The sequence below is a fragment of the Monodon monoceros genome, unplaced genomic scaffold (assembly GCF_005190385.1).
Source record: "Monodon monoceros isolate NGI ecotype Baffin Bay Population unplaced genomic scaffold, NGI_Narwhal_1 Super_Scaffold_11, whole genome shotgun sequence".
Lineage (NCBI taxonomy): Eukaryota > Metazoa > Chordata > Mammalia > Artiodactyla > Monodontidae > Monodon > Monodon monoceros.
In genome coordinates, this window is record NW_021703767.1 from 108,334,036 (window position 1) to 108,358,439 (window position 24,404).

Genomic DNA, 24,404 nt, shown 5'->3' on the forward strand with positions numbered 1-24,404 from the left:
TGGTGTAGACATCAGAGTATTCAGATTTTACAGATTTACTGAGTTGTGAAATGAAATATCACTGCCGGCCACATATGCTGTCCGGGATTATGGGAGTTCAAATATTGGCCTGTGAGTCAGATTTTTATTCCACTGAAGCTCTTTGCAAAATGAATTTATGCCTTTGACAGGTCCAATTGCTGTTTGATTAGGACTTCCATCTTTAAAATATGATGTGCTAAGGTAAATTCTTACTGTCTTTTATATCTGTGAAGAAGTGCCAGTTAAGGAAGAAGCCAGTTGGCTGAGGTTTCTCTTCCGTTGCTTCCTTGCATCCACAGATCAAGATCACAGATGTCCACTAGCCTGTGATTCCAGAGTACGTGGGTTGGTTGAGGCTCTTTGTTTCATTTTTTTCCCCTGTTTGCCAAAAAGCAACCTTCATCTCTTCCAGAGTTCCTATCCATTTTTTGGCACTGGCGCTGAATGTGTTTTGAGTTCAATTCTTTTCAGAGTTTTGGTTCAGGAGTGAGAAATTGATTTCATTCCCCCCACTCTCCTTGACAACCTTTCTTAGAAAGCCTCTACCTCCTTTTTATCTTTTTGTTTCTCATGGATTGAAGAGTGAGGAAGAGAAGGCAGGAATATTGAAGAGCCCTTATAGTTTTCAAACCCTTCTAGCTGTTAACCAAGAGCAAAAGCTACTTCCATAGAGAAGTCAAAAGCAGATTTCTATTTATGTAGTGTTTTTATCTGAAATATGCATGTGGATGGTTAATTCCAGGGGAGTTTTCAGAACTTTTCTGATCCCATGCTAGAGCGCCCTCTTCTTGCTGAACTTTATGACATAGACCTATACATTATCCCTTTGTGGTGGTTCTAACAGTTGCTCATTTTGCTTTTTTATTCTTTCTGCTGAAATATTCCCTTGATTCTTCTGATCCAATTATAGGTGTCATTTGTTCCCTCTCCCTTCACTACCCTTTACTGAATCCAGACTGGTTTGGTGAGAGTCGTGGTCATTCTAATCTTACCTCTCTTGTGAGAAATAATTATAAATTCTTCTTTGCTATAACTACCCATTTCTGGTGCTAGTGTACCTTTATCTTTTTTTTTTTTTAAAGCATTCTCCTCATCATAAAAGCAGTTCTTTAAGAGGCTTTCCTGAATTTGTTTCATTTTTCTTAATTATTCACAGTTAAAGCAGTGAGAGACTGTTCAGAGTAATTATGTCATGTAATATTTTTTCTCCCTTGAATATAGTTCCCAAATGACATTTTTCTGTGAAATAGTCATGTACTTAAATGCTTTGAAATTTGTGGATTAATTTTTGGATGAGTGAGAGTAGCCATTTTGGGGAGATAAATAACTATCATGGTTGTCTTATTCAGCTGGAAACTGAATGACCATTCATTTAGAGATGTTTCTTTACTCCCTGCTGAAATTACCCAAAAATACAGTAAAAAGACCTCTCCCCCCTGTAAATCCACAAGGACAAAGAGAATGGGAGAGGAAACAGAAACAACAAAATCTTAAAACTTCTCTGATCCAAAGGAGACCCCAGAGCACTGAAACTCAAGCCCACGGAGCAGGAAACCACGAAGCATGTTCATTTGCCCGGGAGAACCCAAGAAAGATCAAAAATGAAATTTACACGATACTCTGAAAACAGAAGAGCAGGGGTTGAAAACACAAGCACTGGTTGGAAGTCTGATCCAGATGTAGTTAGGGCTCCAGATTCTCTCCCCTACCTCTTGCAACAGGACAGCTGTCCCTTCTCCACCCTGGCATAAAACTGAAAATAAGAGCTGGAGGGGGATGGACCAGAAGAATCTGGACTGAGGCATACCAGGCACACCTGAGTGTGGGCACTGAAACACGGGGAGCATGGCAGATGGTTTATAAAGATGGCTACAGTAGCTCCCACATCCCTGTATGTGTGTGGCTTTGCAGCGTGACATTGCCTCTCCTCCCATCAAGAAGTTGAGTCTGTTTTTCTGTCCCTTGAATCTGGGCTGGCTTTGTGACCTGGTTTGACTAATGGATTGTAGCAGACTAGATGTACAAGGAACGTAGGCTTCAGGGAGCCTTGGCAGTTCCACTCTTGCCCTGTTGGGGCTGTGAGACTATCATGTGAGGAAGCCAGGTAGTTTCTCTGAGGAGGAGAGATGACGTGAAGAGGCCCAGCCAGCAGCCAGCACCAGCCACAGTCATGTCGGTGAGGCCATTTTGGACCATCTGACTGTAGTCACCTGATTAGATGCCTGCAGTCACATGAGTAACCCCTAGGTGAAAACACAATAACCATATGGCTGGACTCAGTCCCACTTACCATCCTACGCAATTGTGAACAAGTATTGATAAGTGCTGGTGGTTTTAAGTTTCTAAGTTTTGGGAGGTTTGTTTCACAAAAATAGATATGAATACAAAGATTAAGTGAACATTTATGCATTGAAGTGTGAGAGCCATAACCCTCTTCCAAGGTTCAGGTCCCAGGTTTATCCCTTACAAGTAGGACATTGGAAAATTTTCCTTGGAGGCATATTACAGACTATAGTGGGTTGAATAGTAGCCTGAAAAGATATGTCCAAGTCCTAACTCCTAGTATCCGTAAATGTGACCTTATTTGGAAGTAGGGTCTTTGTAGATGTACTTACGGATGTTAAGATGAAATTATCCTACATTTTGTGTGGACCCTAAATCCAATGATGCGTGTTCTTATAAGCAACAGAAAAGAGGACATAGACACACAGAGGGAAGGTGGCTGTGTGAAGATGGAAGCAGAGATTGTAGTTATGAAGCTCCAAGCCAAGGAATGCCAAGATTTGCCAGCAGCCATCAGAAGCAAGGGGAGAGGTATGGAATAGATTCTCCGTCCAAGTCTCCAGAGGGAATCATCCCTTTTAACAGCTTGATTTTGGACTTCTGTCCTCCAGGACTGAGAGAGAATAAGTTTCTGTTGTTTTCAGCCCTGAGTTTGTGGTACTTTATTATAGCAGCCCTAGGAAACTAACACACCAACCCAAGGAAGAAAAATCCCTAAAGATATTTACATCAGAAATTTCCTGAGTCCAGCCAGAGAATTCTACAGTGAAGCCCACTAGTCAGTAAGCTCTGCTCATGAATACAGAGCTTCCAGCCAATTTTTTCTTGCCTTAGTTTGAAATAGGTTTTTAAATAGTCAATTTAAAAAATGGGTTTTAAATAACCAAGGCTTACCACGTTTGAGGAAATTCTTTGCTATAAAAAAGAGACAAAGGCAAACAAATAGAATCAAGAAACTTGGAGGAAATAGAGGCAATGCAGGGATAAGGAAACTTTAAAAACTGACATTAATACAGCAGAGCGATTAAAAAAATTTCAGCCATGAAGCAAGAGAAAGATGCTATGAGAAAAGAAGATTCAGAGGAAGAAGAGAGCAGAGAACTAAATTCATTAGTTGGCTTAGAAGATAAAGTTGAGAAAATTGTCCCCAAAGGAGAACAAACAGGAAGGAAATGGAAAAAACATAATGACATTAGTAGATCGATCCTGAAGGTCCGCTATCTGAATAACAGGAGTTACAGAAAAAGATAAGAAAAAATAGAAGGGAGGATATTATCAAATAAGTTAAACAAAAAATGATTAGAGCCCAAAGGAGGAATGTCTAAATTGGTAGGGTCCACTGAGTGCCAAACACAGTGAATGTAGAAAAGATCCACGCAGAGACAAATCAAAGTGAAATTTTGCAATGCCAAGGATAAAATGAAACCCTAAAGACTTGCAGAAAGGGGGGGGAAAAAGCCTTATCAAATTAATGAACAAAGATAGGTCCTGTAAAAAGGATTGGAATCAGAATGGCATCAGACTTCTCAACAGCAACTCTGGAAGCCAAAAAGCATGAAGCAATGATTTCCGACCTAGAACTTTCTACCTGGTCAATTTGTCAACCAAATGTGGGCACAGAATAAAAAACACACACAAAAATATGTGCAAGAAATAAATAATTTACCTCTCAAGTGCTCTTTGATAAGAGTGACAGAATGAAATTGGGACAAAAAACGGAGTGAAATTTTAGAACTTAACCAGCCTGGAAAAAGGAGGATTTTTATAGTGGAAGAAATGGAATTCATGGATTCCCTCTTGCCTTTGATGTGGAAAATTATACCAAGAGACCATTAGAGTCATTGGGAAGAATTTGTGATAGGGACATTACAAATTAAATGAATGGATGGGAATTCCAGCAGTTAAATCAGAAGAAAATTCTATAAGAATAGAAACACAATCAGATTATACAATAGACCAAATGTTAACATTTGCGTATTCAGGACAATTTACACACTGAATTGTAGTTTAATAAAAGTTAAGATATAACTGTATTGGGAGGATTGATAGAGGGCGAAAGTTAGTTTTGCTGGCCCAGAAGAGTTGTCTTTATTTAAAAACAATAAAAAGTTAAGAGATAATATTTAAAGTGTATGAAATATAAAATAACATCATTAACATAATAATTAGGAGTATAAAGACTCATTCCACAAGAAATATCTAGAGATGTTGGCATTATTACCTCTGGACAGTGGCTCTGCGTATAAAGGGGGAATTCTGCTTTTAGTCATAAGCGTCTCTGTTTTGACTGACTTAATTATGGATATGTTACTTCAGTAAAAATAAATGGAAAAGAGTTTAGGAACCTTAAAATTCTTTGCAAATTATATTATGATTTTGTGTTTCGTGTGTTTTGGGAGTCATTCCAATCTGGAATCATCAAAGAGGTCAAATTATGATAACTGATTTGAAAGTTGCAAAAATTTCAAAAGTTAAGATCCAGGAGTTTCAGCTATACTGAAAAAAAAATCACTTTTAAAAGTAAGTATTTCAATTTCTTAGTAGAAATAAAGAAAACACCCAGACAGTAGATACAAGGTAAAAGAAAAAGCTTTGGAGTTGAATTGAGAAGGTTGAAATTTGAACTTTGGTGCTGCCTTTTAATGATTTTATGACTTTGGTTGTGATAACCACTCTCAGTGTCAGTTTTCCTACCTACAGGATGGGGATAAAGATACTAAGTTTACAAGAACTGTTTAAGATTATGGATGTAAAAACTTTTTACAAACTGCATAATATTGACTACATTATATAAACGTAATCAAGTTTTCCTCAAGTTCTTCTTTTAGCACAAATTGCTCTGTATAGAAAAAACAATCACTAGTATTAAGAGACAGTGAGTGGCTCAGATATTGATAGCAAACAAGACTTTCAAGTAAACTCCATGGGAAACAGGGAGAAGATGTTTCTATTTCATCTTATCAGCCATGTCAAATAGAAAGCAAAACAAGGGGAAAAAGAACAATAAAGAGCTAAACTAAACTATGTTAAACCTTCATTCATGCAGTAAAATCCCAATGTAACTTTCAAGGTGAGGTCCGAAAAAGTCAATTGTGTAAAATGCAAGATTTTGCTCTTGGGAAGTTAATTAAATGAAAGCAGGGATGGAGGAAGGATGAGAGCAGATTGACTTACATTTCAATTCTCATTGTTATGAGGTTTTAACGTATTTCACTGAGTTAATCCTTAATACTTGAATTTTGGATTAGCTCCCATTAATTCTTACATGGTGCCCAGGAAATTTTGGGCTTCCTAGAATGCCTACTGATATTTTCATCAATTTAATGAATACTTTTCAAATATGATGATTTTTGTTAACACATTCTGCTTTGTATTTTGAGCTAGTAACATGTTCTCATCGGCAATTAGCTCCATCCCAGGATGCCGGGGGTTTTTCTTGTTTGTTTGCTTGAATTTTTTTAGATCTCATTGTCTCCTGGTAGACTACCTGTGTCTAGTGCAAGTCCCCAACATCTCTGAACAAATGACCTCGTAAACCAAATAATTGCAATGTGAATTCAGTCTTCCAATGGCACATACAATTTTTATCAATTTGGTTCTATTTTGTGAGAAATTCTTTATCTTTTAGACTGCACGTGATAAGCCTCTCTAGCTTATAGCAGACAAATTAATGAGCTGCTTAAAGCCAGACTTGGTCAGTTGACTTCCTCGCAGGTAGCATGGTTTCATTTATTTATGGTATTTTCGGGTGGTGTCTGGTAATGTAGGCCTCTGCATGGAGTAAAGGTTATAAAACTTACTCAAAGAATGTGTTAGCCATTATGCAGCTAGTTTTAGGGGGAAAAAAGCATTCTGTGCTCTTTCAAACATGCAAAAAATGGTTGCATAACAGAGCTTTTTTTCCCCCTGCAATAAGTTAAATGCTATTAAATAGACAGTTTGAATTAGATTTCACTAAAGCATAGGTATTGAACCTAAGAGATAATGGAATTTTTGAGAATATCATTGAAATATAAAATACTGGCTCCCAAGTTAGCTTCCTCTATCATTATTCATTAGTATATTTATTTATTGATTGACTGATCTTTTTTTATTAAAAATTTTTTTTAATACAGCAAGTTCTTACTGTCTATTTTATACACATCAGTGTGTACATGTCAATCCCAATCTCCCAATTCATCCCACCACCCCACTCCCACCCCCACTTTCCCCCCTTGGTGCCCATACATTTTTTCTACATCTGTGTCTCTATTTCTGCCTTTTCATCTGTACAATTTTTCTAGGTTCCACATATATGCATTAATATACGATATTTGTTTTTCTCTTTCTGACTTACTTCACTCTGTATGACAGTCTCTAGGTCCATCCATATCTCGACAAATGACCCAGTTTCATTCCTTTTTATGGCTGAGTAACATTCCATTGTACATATGTACCACATCTTCTTTATCCATCCGTCTGTCGATGGGCATTTAAGTTGCTTCCATGACCTGGCTATTGTAAATAGTGCTGCAATGAACATTTTGGTACATGACTCTTTTTGAATTATGGTTTTCTCAGGGTATATGCCCAGTAGTGGGTTTGCTGGGTCATATGGTAGTTCTATTTTTAGTTTTTTAAGGAACCTCCATACTGTTCTCCACAGTGTCTGTATCAATTTACATTTCCACCAACAGTGCAAGAGGGTTCCCTTTTCTCCACACCCACTCCACACTTGTTGTTTGTAGATTTTCTGATGATGCCAATTCTATTGTTTTAAATTAATTTATTTAATTTTTATTTATTTATTATTTTTGGCTGGGTTGGGTCTTCATTGCTGCATGCGGGCTTTCTCTAGTTGCAGGGAGCAGGGGCTACTCTTCGTTGCGATGCGTGGGCTTCTCATTGCAGTGGCTTCTCTTGTTGCAGAGCACGGGCTCTAGGTGTGTGGGCTTCAGTAGTTGTGGCTCGTGGGCTTCAGGAGTTGTGGCTTGTGGGCTCTAGAGCACAGGCTCAGTAGTTGTGGTGCACGGGCTTAGTTACTCCACGGCATGTGGGGTCTTCCCGGACCAGGGCTCAAACCCGTGTCCTCTGCATTGGCAGGCAGATTCTTAACCACTGCGCCACCAGGGAAGCCCGATGATGCCCATTCTGACTGGTGTGAGGTGATACCTCATTGTAGTTTTGATTTGCATTTCTCTAATAATTAGTGATGTTGAGCAGCTTTTCATGTGCCTCTTGGCCATCTATATGTCTTTGGAGAAATGTCTATTTAGGTCTTCTGCCCATTTTTGGATTGGATTGTTTGTTTTTTTAATATTGAACTGCATGAGCTGTTTATATATTTTGGAGATTAATCCTTTGTCCATTGATTAGTTTGCAAATGTTTTCTCCCATTCTGAGGGTTGTCTTTTCATCTTGTTTATAGTTTCCTTTGCTGTGCAAAAGCTTTTAAGTTTCACTCAGTCTCATTTGTTTATTTTTGTTTTTATTTCCATTTCTCTAGGAGGTGGATCAAAAAAATGTTGCTGTGATTTATGTCAAAGAGTGTTCTTCCTATGTTTTACTGTAAAAGTTTTATAGTGTCCGGTCTTACATTTAGGTCTTTAATCCATTTTGAGTTTATTTTTGTGTATGGTGTTAGGGTGTGTTGTAATTTCATACTTGTACATGTAGCTGTCCAGTTTTCCCAGCACCACTTATTGAAGAGACGGTCTTTTCTCCATTGTATATCCTTGCCTCCTTTGTCATAGATTAGTTGTCCATATGTGTGTGGGTTTATCTCTGGGCTTTCTATCCTGTTCCACTGATATATATTTCTGTTTTTGTGCCAGTACCATATTGTCTTGATTACTGTAGCTTTGTACCATATTGTAGTATAGTCTGAAGTCAGGGAGTCTCATTCCTCCAGCTCCCTTTTTTTCCCACAAGATTGCTTTGGCTATTTGGGGTCCTTTGTATCTTCATACAAATTTTAAGATTTTTTGTTCCAGTTCTGTAAAAAATGCCATTAGTAATTTGATAGGGATTGCATTGAATCTGTAGATTGCTTTGGGTAGTATAGTCATTTTCACAATATTGATTCTTCCAATCCAAGAACGTGGTATATCTCTCCATCTGTTTGTGTCATCTTTAATTTCTTTCATCAGTGTCTTATAGTTTTCTGCATATAGGTCTTTTACCTCCTTAGGTAGGTTTATTCCTAGGTATTTTATTCTTTTTGTTGCAGTGGTGAATCGGATTGTTTCCTTAATTTCTCTTTCTGATCTTTCGTTGTTAGTGTATAGGAATGCAAGAGACTTCTGTGCATTGATTTTGTATCCTGCAACTTACCAAATTCATTGATTAGCTCTAGCAGTTTCCTGCTGGCATCTTCAGGATTTTCTATGTATAGTATCATGTCATCTGCAAACAGTGACAATTTTACTTCTTCTTTTCTAATTGGTATTCCTTTTATTTCTTTTTCTTCTCTGACTGCTGTGGCTAGGACTTCCAAAACTATGTTGAATAAAAGTGGTAAGAGTGGACATCCTTGTCTTGTTCCTGATCTTAGAGGAAATGCTTTCATTTTTTCACCATTGAGATTGGTGTTTGCTGTGGGTTTGTCGTATATGGCCTTTATTATGTTGAGGTAGGTTCCCTCTCTGCCCACTTTCTGGAGAGTTTTTATCAGAAATCGGTGTTGAATATTGTCAGAAGATTTTCCTGTGTCTATTGAGATGATCATATGGTTTTTATTCTTCAACTTATTAATATAGTGTATCGCATGGGTTGATTTGCATATATTGAAGAATCCTTGCATTGCTGGGATAAATCCCACTTGATCATGGTATATGATCCTTTTAACATGTTGTTGGGCTCTGTTTGCTAGTATTTTGTTGAAGATTTTTGCATCTATTCATCAGTGATATTGGTTTATAATTTTCTTTATTTGTGGTATCTTTGTCTGGTTTTGGTATCTTTGTCTGGTTTTAGTGATGGTGGCCTCATAGAATGAGTTTGGGAGTGTTCCTTCCTCTGCAATTTTTTGGAAGAGTTTGAGAAGGATGGGTGTTAGCTCTTCTCTAAATGTTTGATAGAATTCCCCTGTGAAGCCATCTGGTCCTGGGCCTTTGTTTGTTGGAAGATTTTTTTTTTTTTTTTTTTTTGCGGTATGTGGGCCTCTCAGTGTTGTGGCCTCTCCCGTTGTGGAGCATAGGCTCCGGATACGCTGGCTCAGCGGCCATGGCTCACGGGCCCAGCCACTCCGTGGCATGTGGGATCTTCCCGGGGAGGAGCACAAACCTGTGGCCCCAGCGTCAATAGGTGACTCTCAACCACTGCGCCACCAGGGAAGCCTTGTTGGAAGATTTTTAATCACAGTTCCAATTTCATTACTTGTGACTGGATTGTTCATATTTTCTATTTCTTCCTGGTTCAGTCTTGGAAGGTTATATACCTTTCTAAGAATTTGTCCATTTCTTCCAGGTTGTCCATTTTATTGGCATAGAGCTGCTTGTAGTAGTCTCTTATTATGCTTTGTGTTTCTCCGGTGTCCACTGTAACTTCTCCTTTTCGTTTCTAATTTTATTGATTTGAGTCCTCTCCCTCATTTTTTTGATGAGTCTGGCTAAAGGTTTATCAATTTTGTTTATCTTCTGAAAGAACCAGCTTTTAGTTTTATTGATCTTTGCAATGTTTTTCTTTTTTCTATTTCATTTATTTCTGCAATGATATTTATGATTTCTTCTACTAACTTTCGGTTTTGTTTGTTGTTTCTCTGGTTTCTTTAGGTGTAAGTTTAGATTGTTTATTTGAGATTTTTCTTGTTTCTTGAGGTAGGAATGTATTGCTATAAACTTCCCTCTTAGCACTGCTTTTTCTGCATCCCATAGGTTTTAGATCATCATGTTCTCATTGTAATTTGTCTCTAGGTACTTTTTGATTTCCTCTGATTTCTTCAGTGATCTCTTGGTCATTTAGTAATGTATTGTTTATCCTCCATGTGTTTGTATTTTTTCCTTTTTATTTTTTTTCCTTGTAATTGATTTCTAATCTCATAGTGTTGTCGTCAAAAAGGATGCTTGGTGTGATTTCAGTTTTCTTAAATTTACTGAGGTTTGATTTATGATCCAAGATGTGATATATCCTGAAGAATGTTCCATGTGCACTTGAGAAGAAAGTGTAATCTGCTGTTTTCAGATGGAATGTGCTATAAATATCAATTAAATCTATCTGGTCTCTTGTGTCATTTAAAGCTTGTGTTTCCTTATTAATTTTCTGTCTGGATGATCTGTCCATTGGTGTAGGTGAGGTGTTAAAGCCCCCCACTATTATTCTGTTACCGTCGATTTCCTCTTTTATAGCTGTTAGCATTTGCATTATGTATTGAGGTGCTCCTATGTTGGGTGCATATATATTTATAATTGTTATACCTTCTTCTTGGACTGATCCCTTGATCATTATGTAGTGTCCTTCCTGTCTCTTGCAGCATTTTTTATTTTCAGGTCTATTTTATCTGTTATGAGTATTGCTACTCCAGCTTCCTTTTGATTTCCATTTGCATGGAATATCTTTTTCCATCCCCTCACTTTCAGTCTGTGTGTGTCCCTAGGTCTGAAGTGGGTCTCTTGTAGACAGCATATATATGGGTCTTGCTTTTGTATCCATTCAGCGAGCCTGTGTCTTTTGGTTGGAGCATTTAATCCATTCACATTTCAGGTAATTATTGATATGTATGTTCCTATTACCATTTTCTTAATTGTTTTGGGTTTCTTTTTGTAGGTTCTTTTCTTCTCTTGTGTTTCCCACTTAGAGAAGTTCCTTTAGCGTTTGTTGTAGAGCTGGTTTGGTGGTGCTGAATTCTCTTAGCTTTTGCTTGTCTGTAAAACTTTTGATTTCTCCATCAAATCTGAATGAGATCCTTGCTGGGTAGAGTAATCTTGGTTGTAGTTTCTTCCTTTTCATCACTGTAAATATATTGTGCCACTCCCTTCTGGCTTGTAGTTTCTGCTGAGAAATCAGCCCTTAACCTTATGGGAGTTCCCTTTTATGTTATTTGTTGTTTTTTCCTTGTTGCTTTTAATAATTTTTCTTTGTCTTTAATTTTTGTCAGTTTGATTACTATGTGTCTCAGTGTGTTTCTCCTTGGGTTTATCCTGCCTGGGACTCTCTGTGCTTCCTGGACTTGGGTGGCTATTTCCTTTCCCATGCTAGGGAAGTTTTCAAGTATAATCATTTCAAATATTTTCTCTAGGTTCTTTCTCTCTCTCTTCTCCTTCTCAGACCCCTATAATATAAATGTTGATGCATTTAATGTTGTCCCAGAGGTCTCTTAGGCTGTCTTCATTTCCTTTCGTTCATTTTTCTGTATTGTTTTCTGCGGCAGTGAATTCTTCCATTCTGTCTTCCAGGTCACTTATCCGTTTTCTGCCTCAGTTATTCTGCTATTGATTCCTTCTAGAATAAAAAAAAAAAGTAGAAATACCTTCTATTTTTCATTTCAGTTATTGTATTGTTCATCTCTGTTTGTTCTTTACTTCTTTTAGGTGTTCTTTAATTCTTCTAGGTCTTTGTTAAACATGTCTTGCATCTTTTCAATCTTTGCCTCCATTCTTTTTCCAGTATCCTGGATCATCTTCACTATCATTATTCTGAATTCTTTTTCTGGAAGATTACCTTTCTCCATTTCATTTAGTTGTTTTTCTGGGGTTTTATCTTGTTCCTTCATCTGGTACATAGTCCTCTGCCTTTTCATTTTGTCTGTCTTTCTGTGAATGTGGTTTTCGTTCCACAGGCTGCAAGATTTTAGTTCTTCTTGCTTCTGCTGTCTGCTCTCTGGTGCTTATTAGTATATTTAAATATCATTGTGAGATTTTGGGGCTGAATGAATTTTTGATAAAAATATTGTATCCTTTATTAGTATTAAAGAAATTATTCTCAAAGAGTTTGCTTTTCCCAGTGATACTAAGCATGAAATGTACATGCAGCAAACTTGAGACTAACTCAGTAATGTTAGCATATACTGCTTTTTTGGTACCATACATTTTTCTTACAAATATTAATCCATTTAATCCCCACAACTACGTTATAAGGTAGCCACAGAGAAGGTGAGTGACTTATTTAAGACCACACTGTTAATAGTATGAGCCAGCTGATTTGAATACAAAAATTCTCACTCCAGAATTCTCACCTACCTTTTTATTTTCTTTTGCTAACCTTTGCGTTCTTGAGTCACCGTGGCCGACTGCTCTCATGAATCGGTTGAAGGATCTGTAGCTATAAACACACAGGTGGATTTACCTAGCATACGCTTCTTTGGTAGAGAGTCATTTTCTTTTCGCATACAATTTATGACTAGCAAACCTCAGTGTTTGTGTAGAAAGCATTACTTTTGCAGATAACTACTAGCTTAAAGTGAGTGGATGCTTGGCAATGCATTTGCAGTGATTATTGACTTGGTTTTATTAATCTTGTTGCTTCATAGAAAATATTTGTCTAGTAGTTGAAGGACTGTTTTCACTGATTAAATCTGAAAGATACAAGGAATACTGAGATCATGATCATTTTCCAAAGGTTAAGTAGTTATGACACTAGTAACCTCAAATATGGCTCATTTAACCATTTTGCACTGTATCACGAATGCTTAAAAAAAATCAGTATGCCCTTTTAGCATAGAGGAACATATCTCATGAAATTGCAGGTACTGTACTATTGTTCTGTTTTGTTTAGATGACGAATGTGACAACAGACTATTGTATTGACGTCATAAGAAAATTTGAAGTTTCTGAAGAAAATAAGGCAAAAAATGTCCTTGGCATAGAAGGTAAAATAACCAATATCCTTAATTTCTCATTTCTCAGTTTAGTTTGCTAAGTTACATTTTAGCAAAAATTTTGGGAAAAGAAATAGGGAGATAACCTTGGAATTACAGATGATTCAAATAAAACCCACGACACACATATTTTCCTACAAAACAGATGCCATGATTTTGCTGTTTCTTTTACTTTTGCAAGGACAGTAGCATTTTCCACTCAAGCAAGTCAACTTGATGCCACTGTGTATGATAGATGCCAAGAAATATTTTGACTTTTCTCAAATGGTTAATTTTTAGAAATAGTTTCAACCAGATAATCTCATGATGGGAAATTTGGCCCTAAAATAAGTAAACATGTTTTTTTGTTTTCTTTTTTTAAATGTTGGCAACTAATTTGTTTTCCCTAGTTGCTAGCGGTAGAGAGGTTGTAGGGACCACAAATTTTGTTAATATGACTATCTCATTTTATAATTGAAGAAAGTGAGGCTTAAAGAAATTAAGTAATTTGGGACTTCCCTGCTGGTGCAGTGGTTGAGAGTCCGGCTGCCAATGCAGGGGTCATGGGTTGGAGCCCTGGTCTGGGGGATCCCACATGCACTGGAGTGGCTAGGCCCTTGCACCACGGCTACTGAGCCTGTGTGCCACAACTGCTGGGGCCCGTGCGCCTGGAGCCCGTGCTTCACAATGGGAGAGGCTGCCCGCGCACCACAATGAGAAGTGGCCCCCGCTCTCTGCAACTAGAGAGGGCCCGCACCCAGCGGTGAGGACCCAATGCAGCCAAAAATAAATGAATGAATGAATAAATTTTTTAAAAAAAGAAAAAAGAAATAAGTAACTTGCCCACAGTTATATATATTAGATTCTGAATATATATTTAGAATCTAGCACCTAGGGTATTATGTATAAATCATATGACATGAATATAGCTACATGTATCTATAAGTCATATGTATTTAAAATATGTAGGGAAAGAAATTTGTAGGCTGCTCTCCAAAAGAGAACAGGTCCCAGGCAGAATAGATAATCTTAATAAAAAAACTACTGGGGCATCCCACTTCCTGCAAGAGCATATGATACCATGGCTTATCTTACCAATTTTGATTGTTGGCCTCCTATTCTCCCAAACAGGCTTAGTGTGGACAAGGGGGTATGATATTGTATGTTTACTTCCAGGGATAGAGGCTAATTAAAACGAAGAGAAATTATTTAATATTTATATAATTAAAAGCTATTTTAAAAACAACCAAAGAAGATAAACTAATTTGGACCTTTCTTTACCAATAAATGAATCTTTTCTTTGGTGGGGCCTTAAAAGATGGAGTTAAACCTGATTTCTAAGTTATGGCCATAAAGATGAGCATGAAGAAATTCTCCAGAGTTTCAGAGGATATTTACCAGTAGTTTTACCACAGGATTCTTGAAGACTTGAAATAATTTACCCTAATAGTCATTCCATGTAGGTAGTTGTAGGACATTCACATATCTGTTAATATGTTAATGAATGCCTTTCCTACCCAGGCACTATGTTTTTGAAAAACTGATAGGGTTTTCTACATAATCTTGAAATACTTTTTCACATTTCTCAAATGTGCTAGCCATTAGTAGCATCTTGCCAAACCAGTTTCATAGTCAAATAATCATACCCTGATTTTAAGCTATGCCTAACTTCTGACCTGTTATCTCAGCTATGGCACTGACAATACTATTTTTCAAATCAACTTAATAACCTATCAGGTTGCTGTTGATCAGTATATCACTTAGGATAAATATGGCTTGAACACTGCATGAGCCACCCATTAGGTCACACTGAATAATCATAACTTGAGTTCAGCAGTTACTGAAGAGCTTTGCAATAAGCCCCCTCCCTCCCTCAATCAAAACTCTTAAAAAGTCTGTTTTTCTGTAGGTTATATTTAAACTGCTACTCCCCAAAGCCATATTTCAGTTTTTGACACTGTCTATTTGATCTGAAGCACATCTCTCTTTGCCCCGGTATTCCCTGCAAAGGCTGTCCTGAAGGTAAATGAGGTAATCAGTATGAACAAACTTTGATCTCTTTTGCCCTTGTTAGAGTTGGTTAAGTATATATGCTTCAAAGCTATAGTACTTCACTCTCTCTCATTTCCAAAGGCTTCACGAACTTCATGCGTAGTCCTGCTTGTGACATATTTAACCCACTGCACCATGAAGTGTACCAGGACATGGACCAGCCCCTGTGCCACTACTACATCGCTTCCTCCCACAATACATACCTGACCGGGGACCAGCTCCTGTCTCAGTCCAAAGTGGACATGTATGCACGGGTGCTGCAGGAGGGCTGTCGCTGCGTGGAAGGTGCGTGCTTTGAGCGCGAGTGTGTGTGGGCGCACACGTGCTTTAGTCAGGCGCGTCTAGTGTAAATAATGGAGACCTAACAAAATGCACTCATGCTAATCAGAACTATTTTCCCACTCACTGTAAAGTTATTCTTAACTCATAATCCTCTCCGGTTCCTCCTGACACTTCAAACAGGGAGAGAGATGTGTACTAGCATTTGGGAGGCACACCTTCAGGTGCTGAAAAATTGTGATGAATGTGAAAGTTTTTCCTAGAAAGATTTTTTTTTTTTGATTAAACAGTGGTAAAGATGGTTCAGGATAAATATTTATTTTTAAGGTACTTCGTGGTCTATCAATCAGCCAACACTTATTAAATTTCTAGGAGGTTCCTGGGGGTTAGGACACAGATGTAAGACGTGGCTTCTATCTTTCAGGCGCTCACAGTCATTGGAAGGGGTGGACGGTAAAAATCATAGTATGGTGTGAGAATTCCACCAGTTGAATCAAACGTGGTTGAGAGGTGATACAGAAAGTGAGGGGTGACGTAAAATATGATGAGAAATCAGCCTGGAAGGTAGACTTGGGTCAGCGATAAAGGGTTCTGAGTGCTGTGATAAGGAATTTCAGCTTTAGCTTTTGGTAACGAGGGTCCGGTGGATTGTTTTAATACCTAGGGTGATACGGTCAGACTTGTAGTTTAGAAAGATTGCTTGGGCAGCAGTGTAGGAAGATAATTTTTCTTTAAGATGTATGTTTGTGGTGGGGGAAGGGAGGTGAAACTAGAGCAAGGAGAATGGTGGGAAGGCTATTGAAATGATTGAAAGGAAGGATCATAAAAACAGACTAGGTGAGAGAGATGCTTATACAGATATTAAAGAAGTAAACTTACAGGACCTGGTGAGCAAAGTAAAGGATGTAAGGCTTGAAGGGGAGAGCTGGAATGACTGATGCAGCCATCATCTACTGTGGGGACTGAGCATTAATGAGTTCAGCTTTCCATCGGTTGAGTTTATAGTGACTTTGTAATATATACGTGGACATTTTTATTAGTCAATTAAATAACAATATGTGAACTCAACAGAAGGATCCAGAAAAGATAAAGATTCCACAATTCCGAGTTTTCTGTGTGTTAGCGTACAAGATCACTTACAGAGACCTTCGTGTGTAAATGTACATCACAGTGGACAAGATCACTTAGAGGAGTGGCAAAGAGAACAAGTCCTGAGGACTTATGCATTCCAACCTTTCGAAGCAGAAAGAACAAGGGGAACTGACGAAGACAACTAACACAAAGCAGTCACTTGGACCTAAGGGATGAAATGGTCAAAAATGTCCCATGCAATAGAAAAGTAAAATACAGACTAAGTGTCCAGTCTGGTTGCATTTGACAGCTGGGAGGTTATTAGTGTCTTTTGCTATATAGTTTTGGTGGCCTTTCAGTGGGAAGGTCAGGTAGATAATCTGCTGTGAGCTAGTCACTTGGCATTTTTCTGCATTAGGGGAAGACTTGATACAGGGTTGGGGAGGTTTTGAGACTTGGAAGAGGGGGAAATGAGGATTCATTCATTTTGCTTTTAGATGGGGTAGGGGACAAAAAATTTTAAAATGGTTCATGCCTGTTACCCTCTCTTTTCTCAGGATAGTAGGAGAGAACACCATCCACTAAGTGTAGAGTGGGTGGAGGTTGGCTGGGGGATGGGAGGCTTAAAAAGATCAGCAAATAATGAGTAAGGAGTTGACAAGATAAATTGGGGAAGGCCTAGCTAATTTCAAAAACAGTCTTTAACAGAACAGTCTTTTTGTTATACAAAATCTGCATGCTCAGACTGCTCCCCACCCCATTCCCAACAGACTAGGTATAGGAGCAGTGAAGACAGATTCTAGAATTGATCCAAGCCTCTGGATTTCCAGGTCGTATAAAATATCTTCAAGATGTTGGTGAGAGCTCTTTTAAGTGAGTGACAGTAGGTCCATGAACTAGGAAAGGAAATGAAGGGGCCACAAAATGAGGTTAAGAAACTAGAAGACTCAAAGAAACAGGAATACTGAGAATGTCGGCATCACGCATACCGTAAACAAGAACAGAGAATTATTATCACAAGGTGGGATTTTGGATATAGTTGAGGTAATGACTATATGCAGGGCGTGTGGTGGGTGAGCATGATTAGAGTGAAGCAAGGAGCTGTTGTCATTGAGGTCAAGGTTAAGTGATTGGGTAGATTGCCCACATGGACTTTTAAGTCAAAGGATGCTGACAGGGAGATTCAAAGCTAAAAAATTAAAAGATCAAAAATTGGATATTAAAAACTGTAAACCACATACTTAGGTAGAAGAAGAATGCTACGGAAAAGGCACTTGGAAGATGCCAGGAAGGCAGAGATGGATAAAGTGAGGTTTAAAAGTGGGGAGATTTTTAAAAAATGAATGTAGAACAACAGTTGTTTAAAAGTAGCATCCTCATTTTGTGATTTATACAAAAAAAGCATCTGTGGAGAAAGGAAGTAGTATCCTCCCAGGTAAACTGGTTGTTAACCAAGATAAGGAGGTTGAGGAAGAATTCCAGAGAGTCTAATGATGAAATGGGGCTTGTTTACACTGGAATGGAGATTCCACGGAGCAAAGGGGAATTGCTTTTTGGTGGGAGCATACGGGAGTCAGCAGTAGGTAGCAAGTTGTTCTTGGGGTGGTGGAATAGTGTAGGGAGATGAATAAAGCAGTAGGGCAGTGAGATAATACTGGTGAGTAGAGGAACGCTTCTTTGTCAGAGAGTTTCTGGCTTGAAGGATTTCCTGCTACAAAAGTAGCAGACGCAATGTTACAGTCATAGTAGTAGTAATGTTATAAAGGCAAACTGACATATTTTGAAAATGGACAGGTATTAAAAACTGTCTGCATACAGAACCATTAGGACCACTACCAATTTAGCACTCTGGAAGTGTATGATTTAAGACATGGCATTTTTGCAGTAGACGCAGAGCACACCTACTGACAGTAGTGACTGAGAATTGAGTAGCTTAAGCAACTGGATAATGAAGATGCTTATAAAATGTTAGCATAAAGGAAAACCTTTCGAGCAACAGAAGGTCTTGAGGTGACATTCTGTTCTCAGCCATTATTCAGCCATTTGCTCACTCAGCACTCAAGCAGTTTTACAAGTCTGTCATGCATAGAGATGCCAGGGCCCACACCCTTATTGGCTTCAGAGTGATGGTTGCCTATCATTTTAAATGGTGACATTTTCTTGGAGGCCAAATATGGAAAATGACTTCTGGTGACTCCATGAAGTGAAAGTCAACTCCAGGCAGTTCTGCAATTTTGTTACTTCTGTGTCCTGTACTGTTTCCTTTGCTTCTCAGGTCTTTCAGGTGCCCAATCATTTCTTTTTTGATTTCTCTGTCCAAAATCAGTGTCTTACCCAAGCTTAACCATGTTCTAATGATCAACTCCTTACTCAATCAGATCTCTAATTCTCTGGCATTCCTTGGGCTATTAAGAAGGAAAGTTATCTGATTAAGATAATTTATAGTAAGACACAAATAATTTTTAGTTTTAGCTTTTTCAAGGATCTTTTAATTTTAAAAGTAGCTTTATAGAAATTGTGTGCAGCAGATGGCATTGAACATGGGCCTTCCCTTGTACCTTCTTCCTTCCTCTTTGCCAGTCACCAAAGTGATAGAAGCTATTGATCTTTGCCCTCCTTGTGTAAAAGGTGTTGCTTGCTCCAGACATTCACACAAACTGAGAAGACGCACAGCTTGTATATAATTTCAAAGGACGTGCAATCTCTCAAATATCTCCCTCGCCAAGCCTGCATCAGCAAACTTCTCCTCTGTTGTTTGGCTTGAAGTTTTGCTATTGGAATAATCTGTGACTGGACAGTGAAAGCCAAGCTGCTATTTCTGGAAGGTTTTGTTGAGAAGAAGCATTATACTGTGTTTATCTAGGAGACTTGGTCAACTTTGTACTTGCTCTGTTTCCTGTCTGAAACTATGGTTGTCACCTTGGCTTTGAATATACTGGGAAGGAACAGGGAAACCACCATGATTTCATCCCCTTTTGTGGGCTAGGTTCTGGTTAAGTGCTTTCCATACATCCTTCTTTAATTCTTACAACACTAAGGAAGATGGAATAGTCTCCTTAAGAAGGCACCCCAATTTGGGGTAGGGTTGGTGGCTCAGGGTCCCATAGCTAGGAAGCTTGGAAGCTGGTATTTGAACGCAAGTTGTCTGACTCCCCCACTTAGCTTCTCCAGGAAGCCTTTGGGGTTTTTGGAAGAACACGCATTGAATGACATGACCAACCCAAGCGAGGGATCAAATAAGGGCCATCTGGTCACATAAGGAAGACTAGGAAGAACAGTGCACAGCACAGAGAGGAGGTTGGCTTTAACAGGAGGCATTTGCTTGACTTGTGATTAGGCTTGGCATCTAAATATCTAGATGTTCCTGAAGACTTTAGAACTTGATAACGTGATTTATCGTGCTCTCCTGACTATTTCTGTCAGCCCTGTAATTTGAAGATCTTAGTTTACACTTCAAGCTTGGACCTGGAGGCACCAATCTATATACACCCAGTGGTGCTTTATCTACCTTGCTTCTGGATGACGTTGTTTTTATTCTTAAACAGCTGCAGCTAGGAGTTAAAGAACCTGATTTATAGAATGTAGCAGGTCATGGATTAAAAATTTCAGGTCCCACAGATAATTTTCTGAAGCAGCTTTTGCCAAGTATAGTTCTTAGAGATGGAGAGTAATGATTCTGGACAGTTCTTTCATGGTATTATGACCTGAAAAATCTCTCCACTTTCAAGCTTCTATTTTGATAATACTGTGTTTTCCATCTCCATTAGTTCAGCTGCAACAATGTCCTCGGTCAGGATATATATGGTGTCTTGGGGAAGACGAGTAAGTCTTTTGTTGGTGAAGTGGGTTTGCCAGCAAATCAGATTGATGACATTTTTTACACGGCCTTTCCTTTCCCTTGATTATCAGCCCTAGTTGCTTTATAAATATGGATGTTCTGTCCAGGGGATTTTCACTATCATTATGGAACTGACGTTGTATTGCTGTTGCAATCGTTTTACAACTTTTCCTGTTATCTCTGGGAGCACTATCAGGGTGAAACATTTTGAGTTCCACTATGAAAAGCTGTCATGTTAGTCTCTCAGCTGGCCTTCAGATCTGACCAGCTGTTTGTCAGGGTGCTTTTGGGGGCTTCTAACATGTGGTCTGATTGAAAAAATGGGCCTGGCTATTTTGTGGCTAGGAAATTGGTTAGAGGATTTCTACTTTGCCAACATTCTCATCATAGCACTAGCTCTTACAGGAGCTCTTCATGGCCATTTGAACTTGACTATGGATGCCACGCGCTCAGATGGCAGCACCATTTGGGGATGTTGCTATCCTCATTTAACAGACAAGTGATAAAATAGACCTAAAAAGTGAACGTTAGGAGAACCATCCTCAACTATGCGTATTCTGCCTGTGTTATAAATGTTAGCAAAAGGGCTCCTTCTTTCATTACCAAAGTAGTTTCTTATGAAGAGATATTTTTATGTGTACATGATCATCAAGTCAGCTGTGGCATTGCCTCGTCTACTTTGCATTCTTTTTGAAAATATATTAGCTCATTTATGAGAAACCCTCCTAAGCCCTTTTTCTTCCAAAATGGGGTATAAATTGGGGTATATTGTTTAAGTTACATACTTTTGAAACATCTGTTTATTCTTTTCACGCTTATATCCAAAGACAAATTAAAGAATGTCAAACACATGTCAAAAGAGGGATGGAGCCTCTTTCCCGAGAAGATGCCTTTATATGTTTGACCTCATTTACAGGCCCAAAGGAACAGTATAACACTGTATGATAGCATCCCAAAATATTTGTTCTTAAACTTTGTTTCCAGTATTCCTATGGTTTTAACCTTGAAAGTACTTTCTCCTTTTCCTTTTTCCATTCCCCCCCCAAGGATATTTTAATAGGCAGTATTTAATTGATATATGTAACTGTATTAGTTAGGGAACAGAAACCCTCCCCCCCAACTCTCATCTATCTAGAGAGAGAGAGAGACAGAAAGAGAGAGGAAAGAGACCTTTGACTTTTCTCAGATCTGGTAACTGGGTCCTTATTCCTACTTTGGAATGATTGACTGACAGTGAGAAATAGTTACCTCATTTAGACACACATTTCCTGTTGGGCTGCTACATTTATTTATGTGACCTGCTAGGTTCTTGTTGGTATTTGAATTTGTGACACCCTGTCATGAGGAAGGGCAATGTCATGAGAGCTGGCAAAATTCTATGGGGGATCCTGGTTTAGGATCTAAATCCTTAATCAAGGATTTGACCCTTGGTTGAGATTGAGATAAGCAAAGTGAAAGAGGGCACTTCAGTTGACCTTAAATGAAAGAAGCAAAGGCATGGAAGTAGGATCATATGTGAGGAACCTTGCCTAACTGGAAGAATAAGTCTGTGAGGTTGCAAGTAGGAGAAAATAAGTTTGACTTGTCAAACAGGAACTAAGGTATTAATTAACTAGTTTCTTTAACAGTTAAGCCTAAATCTCTGTGCCCTAAAACAACTGAAGTTTATTTCTTATGTGAAGTCTGAAATAGCTGTTCTTAACGGGTGACTCTTTCAAGTAGTGATTTAGGGGTACAGGCTCTTTCCTTCTGTGTCTGTGCCATCTTCAGCACATGACTTCCAAACTCACAGCAGAAGAGAGGGCATGGATAACTGTGAGGGCAGGGTTTCATAAAGCAGACCTGGAAGTGGTGCACATCATTTCTGCCCACATTTCAATGGCCATGTCCTGCTGAAAGGGAAGGCTGGGAACTGTAGTCTAGCTGTGAGCTAGGGCGAGAGAGAAAACAGGCTTAGTTGAATGGCTAGCCAGTCTCTAGTGCCAGAGACAGGGGCCCTGGGGTTAAGCAGGCAGGAGCTGCTGTAAGTTGTTTTGTTAATAAATTTAACATAGACCTATTGAGTACATACTATGTGTTGGATGCTATGTTATGCACTGAGTAGGCTTTTGAGCAAAGTAGTGACATGGAGAAAGCAGTGTTTTGAGAAATTAGTCTGGTGGCAAAGTATAAAACAAGGGAAGGCAAACTCTAAGTTGGGGAGGATGGTGAGGAAGCTGTTGTCTTTCTCCAGCTGGGGGTCAGTGAGGTTGTCCATACACATAACAGTATCAATAGTATTAATAACAATAATGATTACTGTGTGCCATGCAGGTTTATAATCAACTTTTCATGTACTTATAAATCACTCAGACTTATGATTCAGGTCCTGTTCTTAGCGTTCCTTTTATGGATGGGGAAGCAACACTTTAAATTATTAAATCATTTGCCCATATGCACATAAATCTTAGCAGGGCCTGAAGATTCGAAGTTAAGAAGTCAATGCTATTTTAGAACTACTGTCGAATTAATCAAATGGAAATAAATCTAATGGAAACATAATGAGTTTAGGAGGACAATGATGAAAAACCCTGTTACTGATTTGAGAGGGTCATTGAAACATTGAAAGACTATAGTAAACTGAATAAGAAGAAGTAAAATAGAGAAACAACCTGTTAAGAAATATCACTATGCTCAGGCATACTCGGTTGGATTTAGAGCAGTTTCTGATGAGAGTTCTTGGTAAAGGCTAAGCTGCTTGTGTATATGACCTCATTGTTAACTATAAGCAGATTTACTTGCAGTAAATCATTTATAATCTCTAATTCCTTATCCTGATAAATATGCCAGAACACTCATTTCAGTCTGTCATCTTTGTCATGATCATAATACGTATAAACTCAAACAATAAACTTAATACTTGTCTGCTATTTCCAGAACTATCAGGACACACCAGAAACTTTGGGTTGTTGATGTGACATTCTGTTTTTGGCAGTTGACTGTTGGGATGGCCCCGACGGAGAGCCGGTCGTACACCACGGTTACACGCTCACTTCAAAGATCCTCTTCAGAGATGTTGTGGAGACCATCAACAAGCATGCCTTTGTGAAGAACGAGTAAGTAGAGCAGCAGCTGGGAGCCAGGCTCAGCTGGCACATGCAGCACTGCCTGACGTAACACGGCCACCAAGCCACACACTTCCCTGGAGTCTACATCTCGCTTTCTCCTGCCCTGGTTCTCTCCTTCCTTCCCAACAAAACACTGAACAAACAAGGGCCGCATGTACATACTTTCTTGTGCTCTCTTTATTCCTTACCCCATTCTCTCTCAAGATGTTGCCTCCTTGAAGCATGTTCTTACAAAGAGTGACCTCAAAATTCCTAAAGCCAGGGTGTACAGAGTGTCTATAAAGTTTAGAAACACAGGTTACTATACATAATAAATAGCTTCTTGGGATTATATTGCAATACAATAAAATAATAATATCTTGGTTTCCAGACTTGCTGGATGTCCTATGTATACTGAAGTGCCTGGGGTCCTTATGTTACTTGACCCCTCCTTGGCATTTGATAATGGTGATAATTTTCTCCTTAATACTTGCTTTTGGGGGGCCTCTATCATAGCATTCTCTCCTCTATTGCTGCCATTGCTTCTCGACCTCTTTTTTTAGCCTACGGTCTTCTAGTCCATTTCCTCATTCCTTTAATAGTCACTATTTCCTAAGTTGTTGTCCTTGGTCTACTTTTTGGTTATTTGCCCATTATATATCCAGAATGTTTTCCCTAAGTTTCAGAGGTATATTGAAAGATTCTTACTACAAATTCATCTGAGTATCCCATAGGTACCTGAAAATTAACAAATTTCATTATTTATTCAGACATTTACTTAGATATTTAAAGTTGCCCACTCTAAGCCAGGCATACTATAATAGGTTTGGGGAGCCTCAACACTGAGCGAGGATAAGACTCCTACCAGCACGGGGCCTCCACCCCAAACTGAACTCAGCATTTCATTCTGCCAAGCTTCCTCTTACTCCATTTCCTTCTAGTTAGGAGGGTAGCACTGTTTACCAATGGCTTTACCTAGAAACTGGGAGTCCACTCTCGATTC

General features: G+C 38.7%; 1 protein-coding gene across 1 annotated transcript in view; it reads left to right on the forward strand.

The window, feature by feature from the left end:
* PLCH1 (phospholipase C eta 1) overlaps positions 1 to 24,404 on the forward strand; it is a 234,914-nt gene that overhangs the window by 140,380 nt on the left and 70,130 nt on the right. The window contains exons 7-9 of the mRNA XM_029214972.1: positions 12,994 to 13,087; positions 15,209 to 15,412; positions 23,290 to 23,410. Of these exons, the coding sequence (XP_029070805.1) occupies positions 12,994 to 13,087; positions 15,209 to 15,412; positions 23,290 to 23,410 (419 nt within the window). The remainder of the gene's footprint in view (positions 1 to 12,993; positions 13,088 to 15,208; positions 15,413 to 23,289; positions 23,411 to 24,404) is intronic.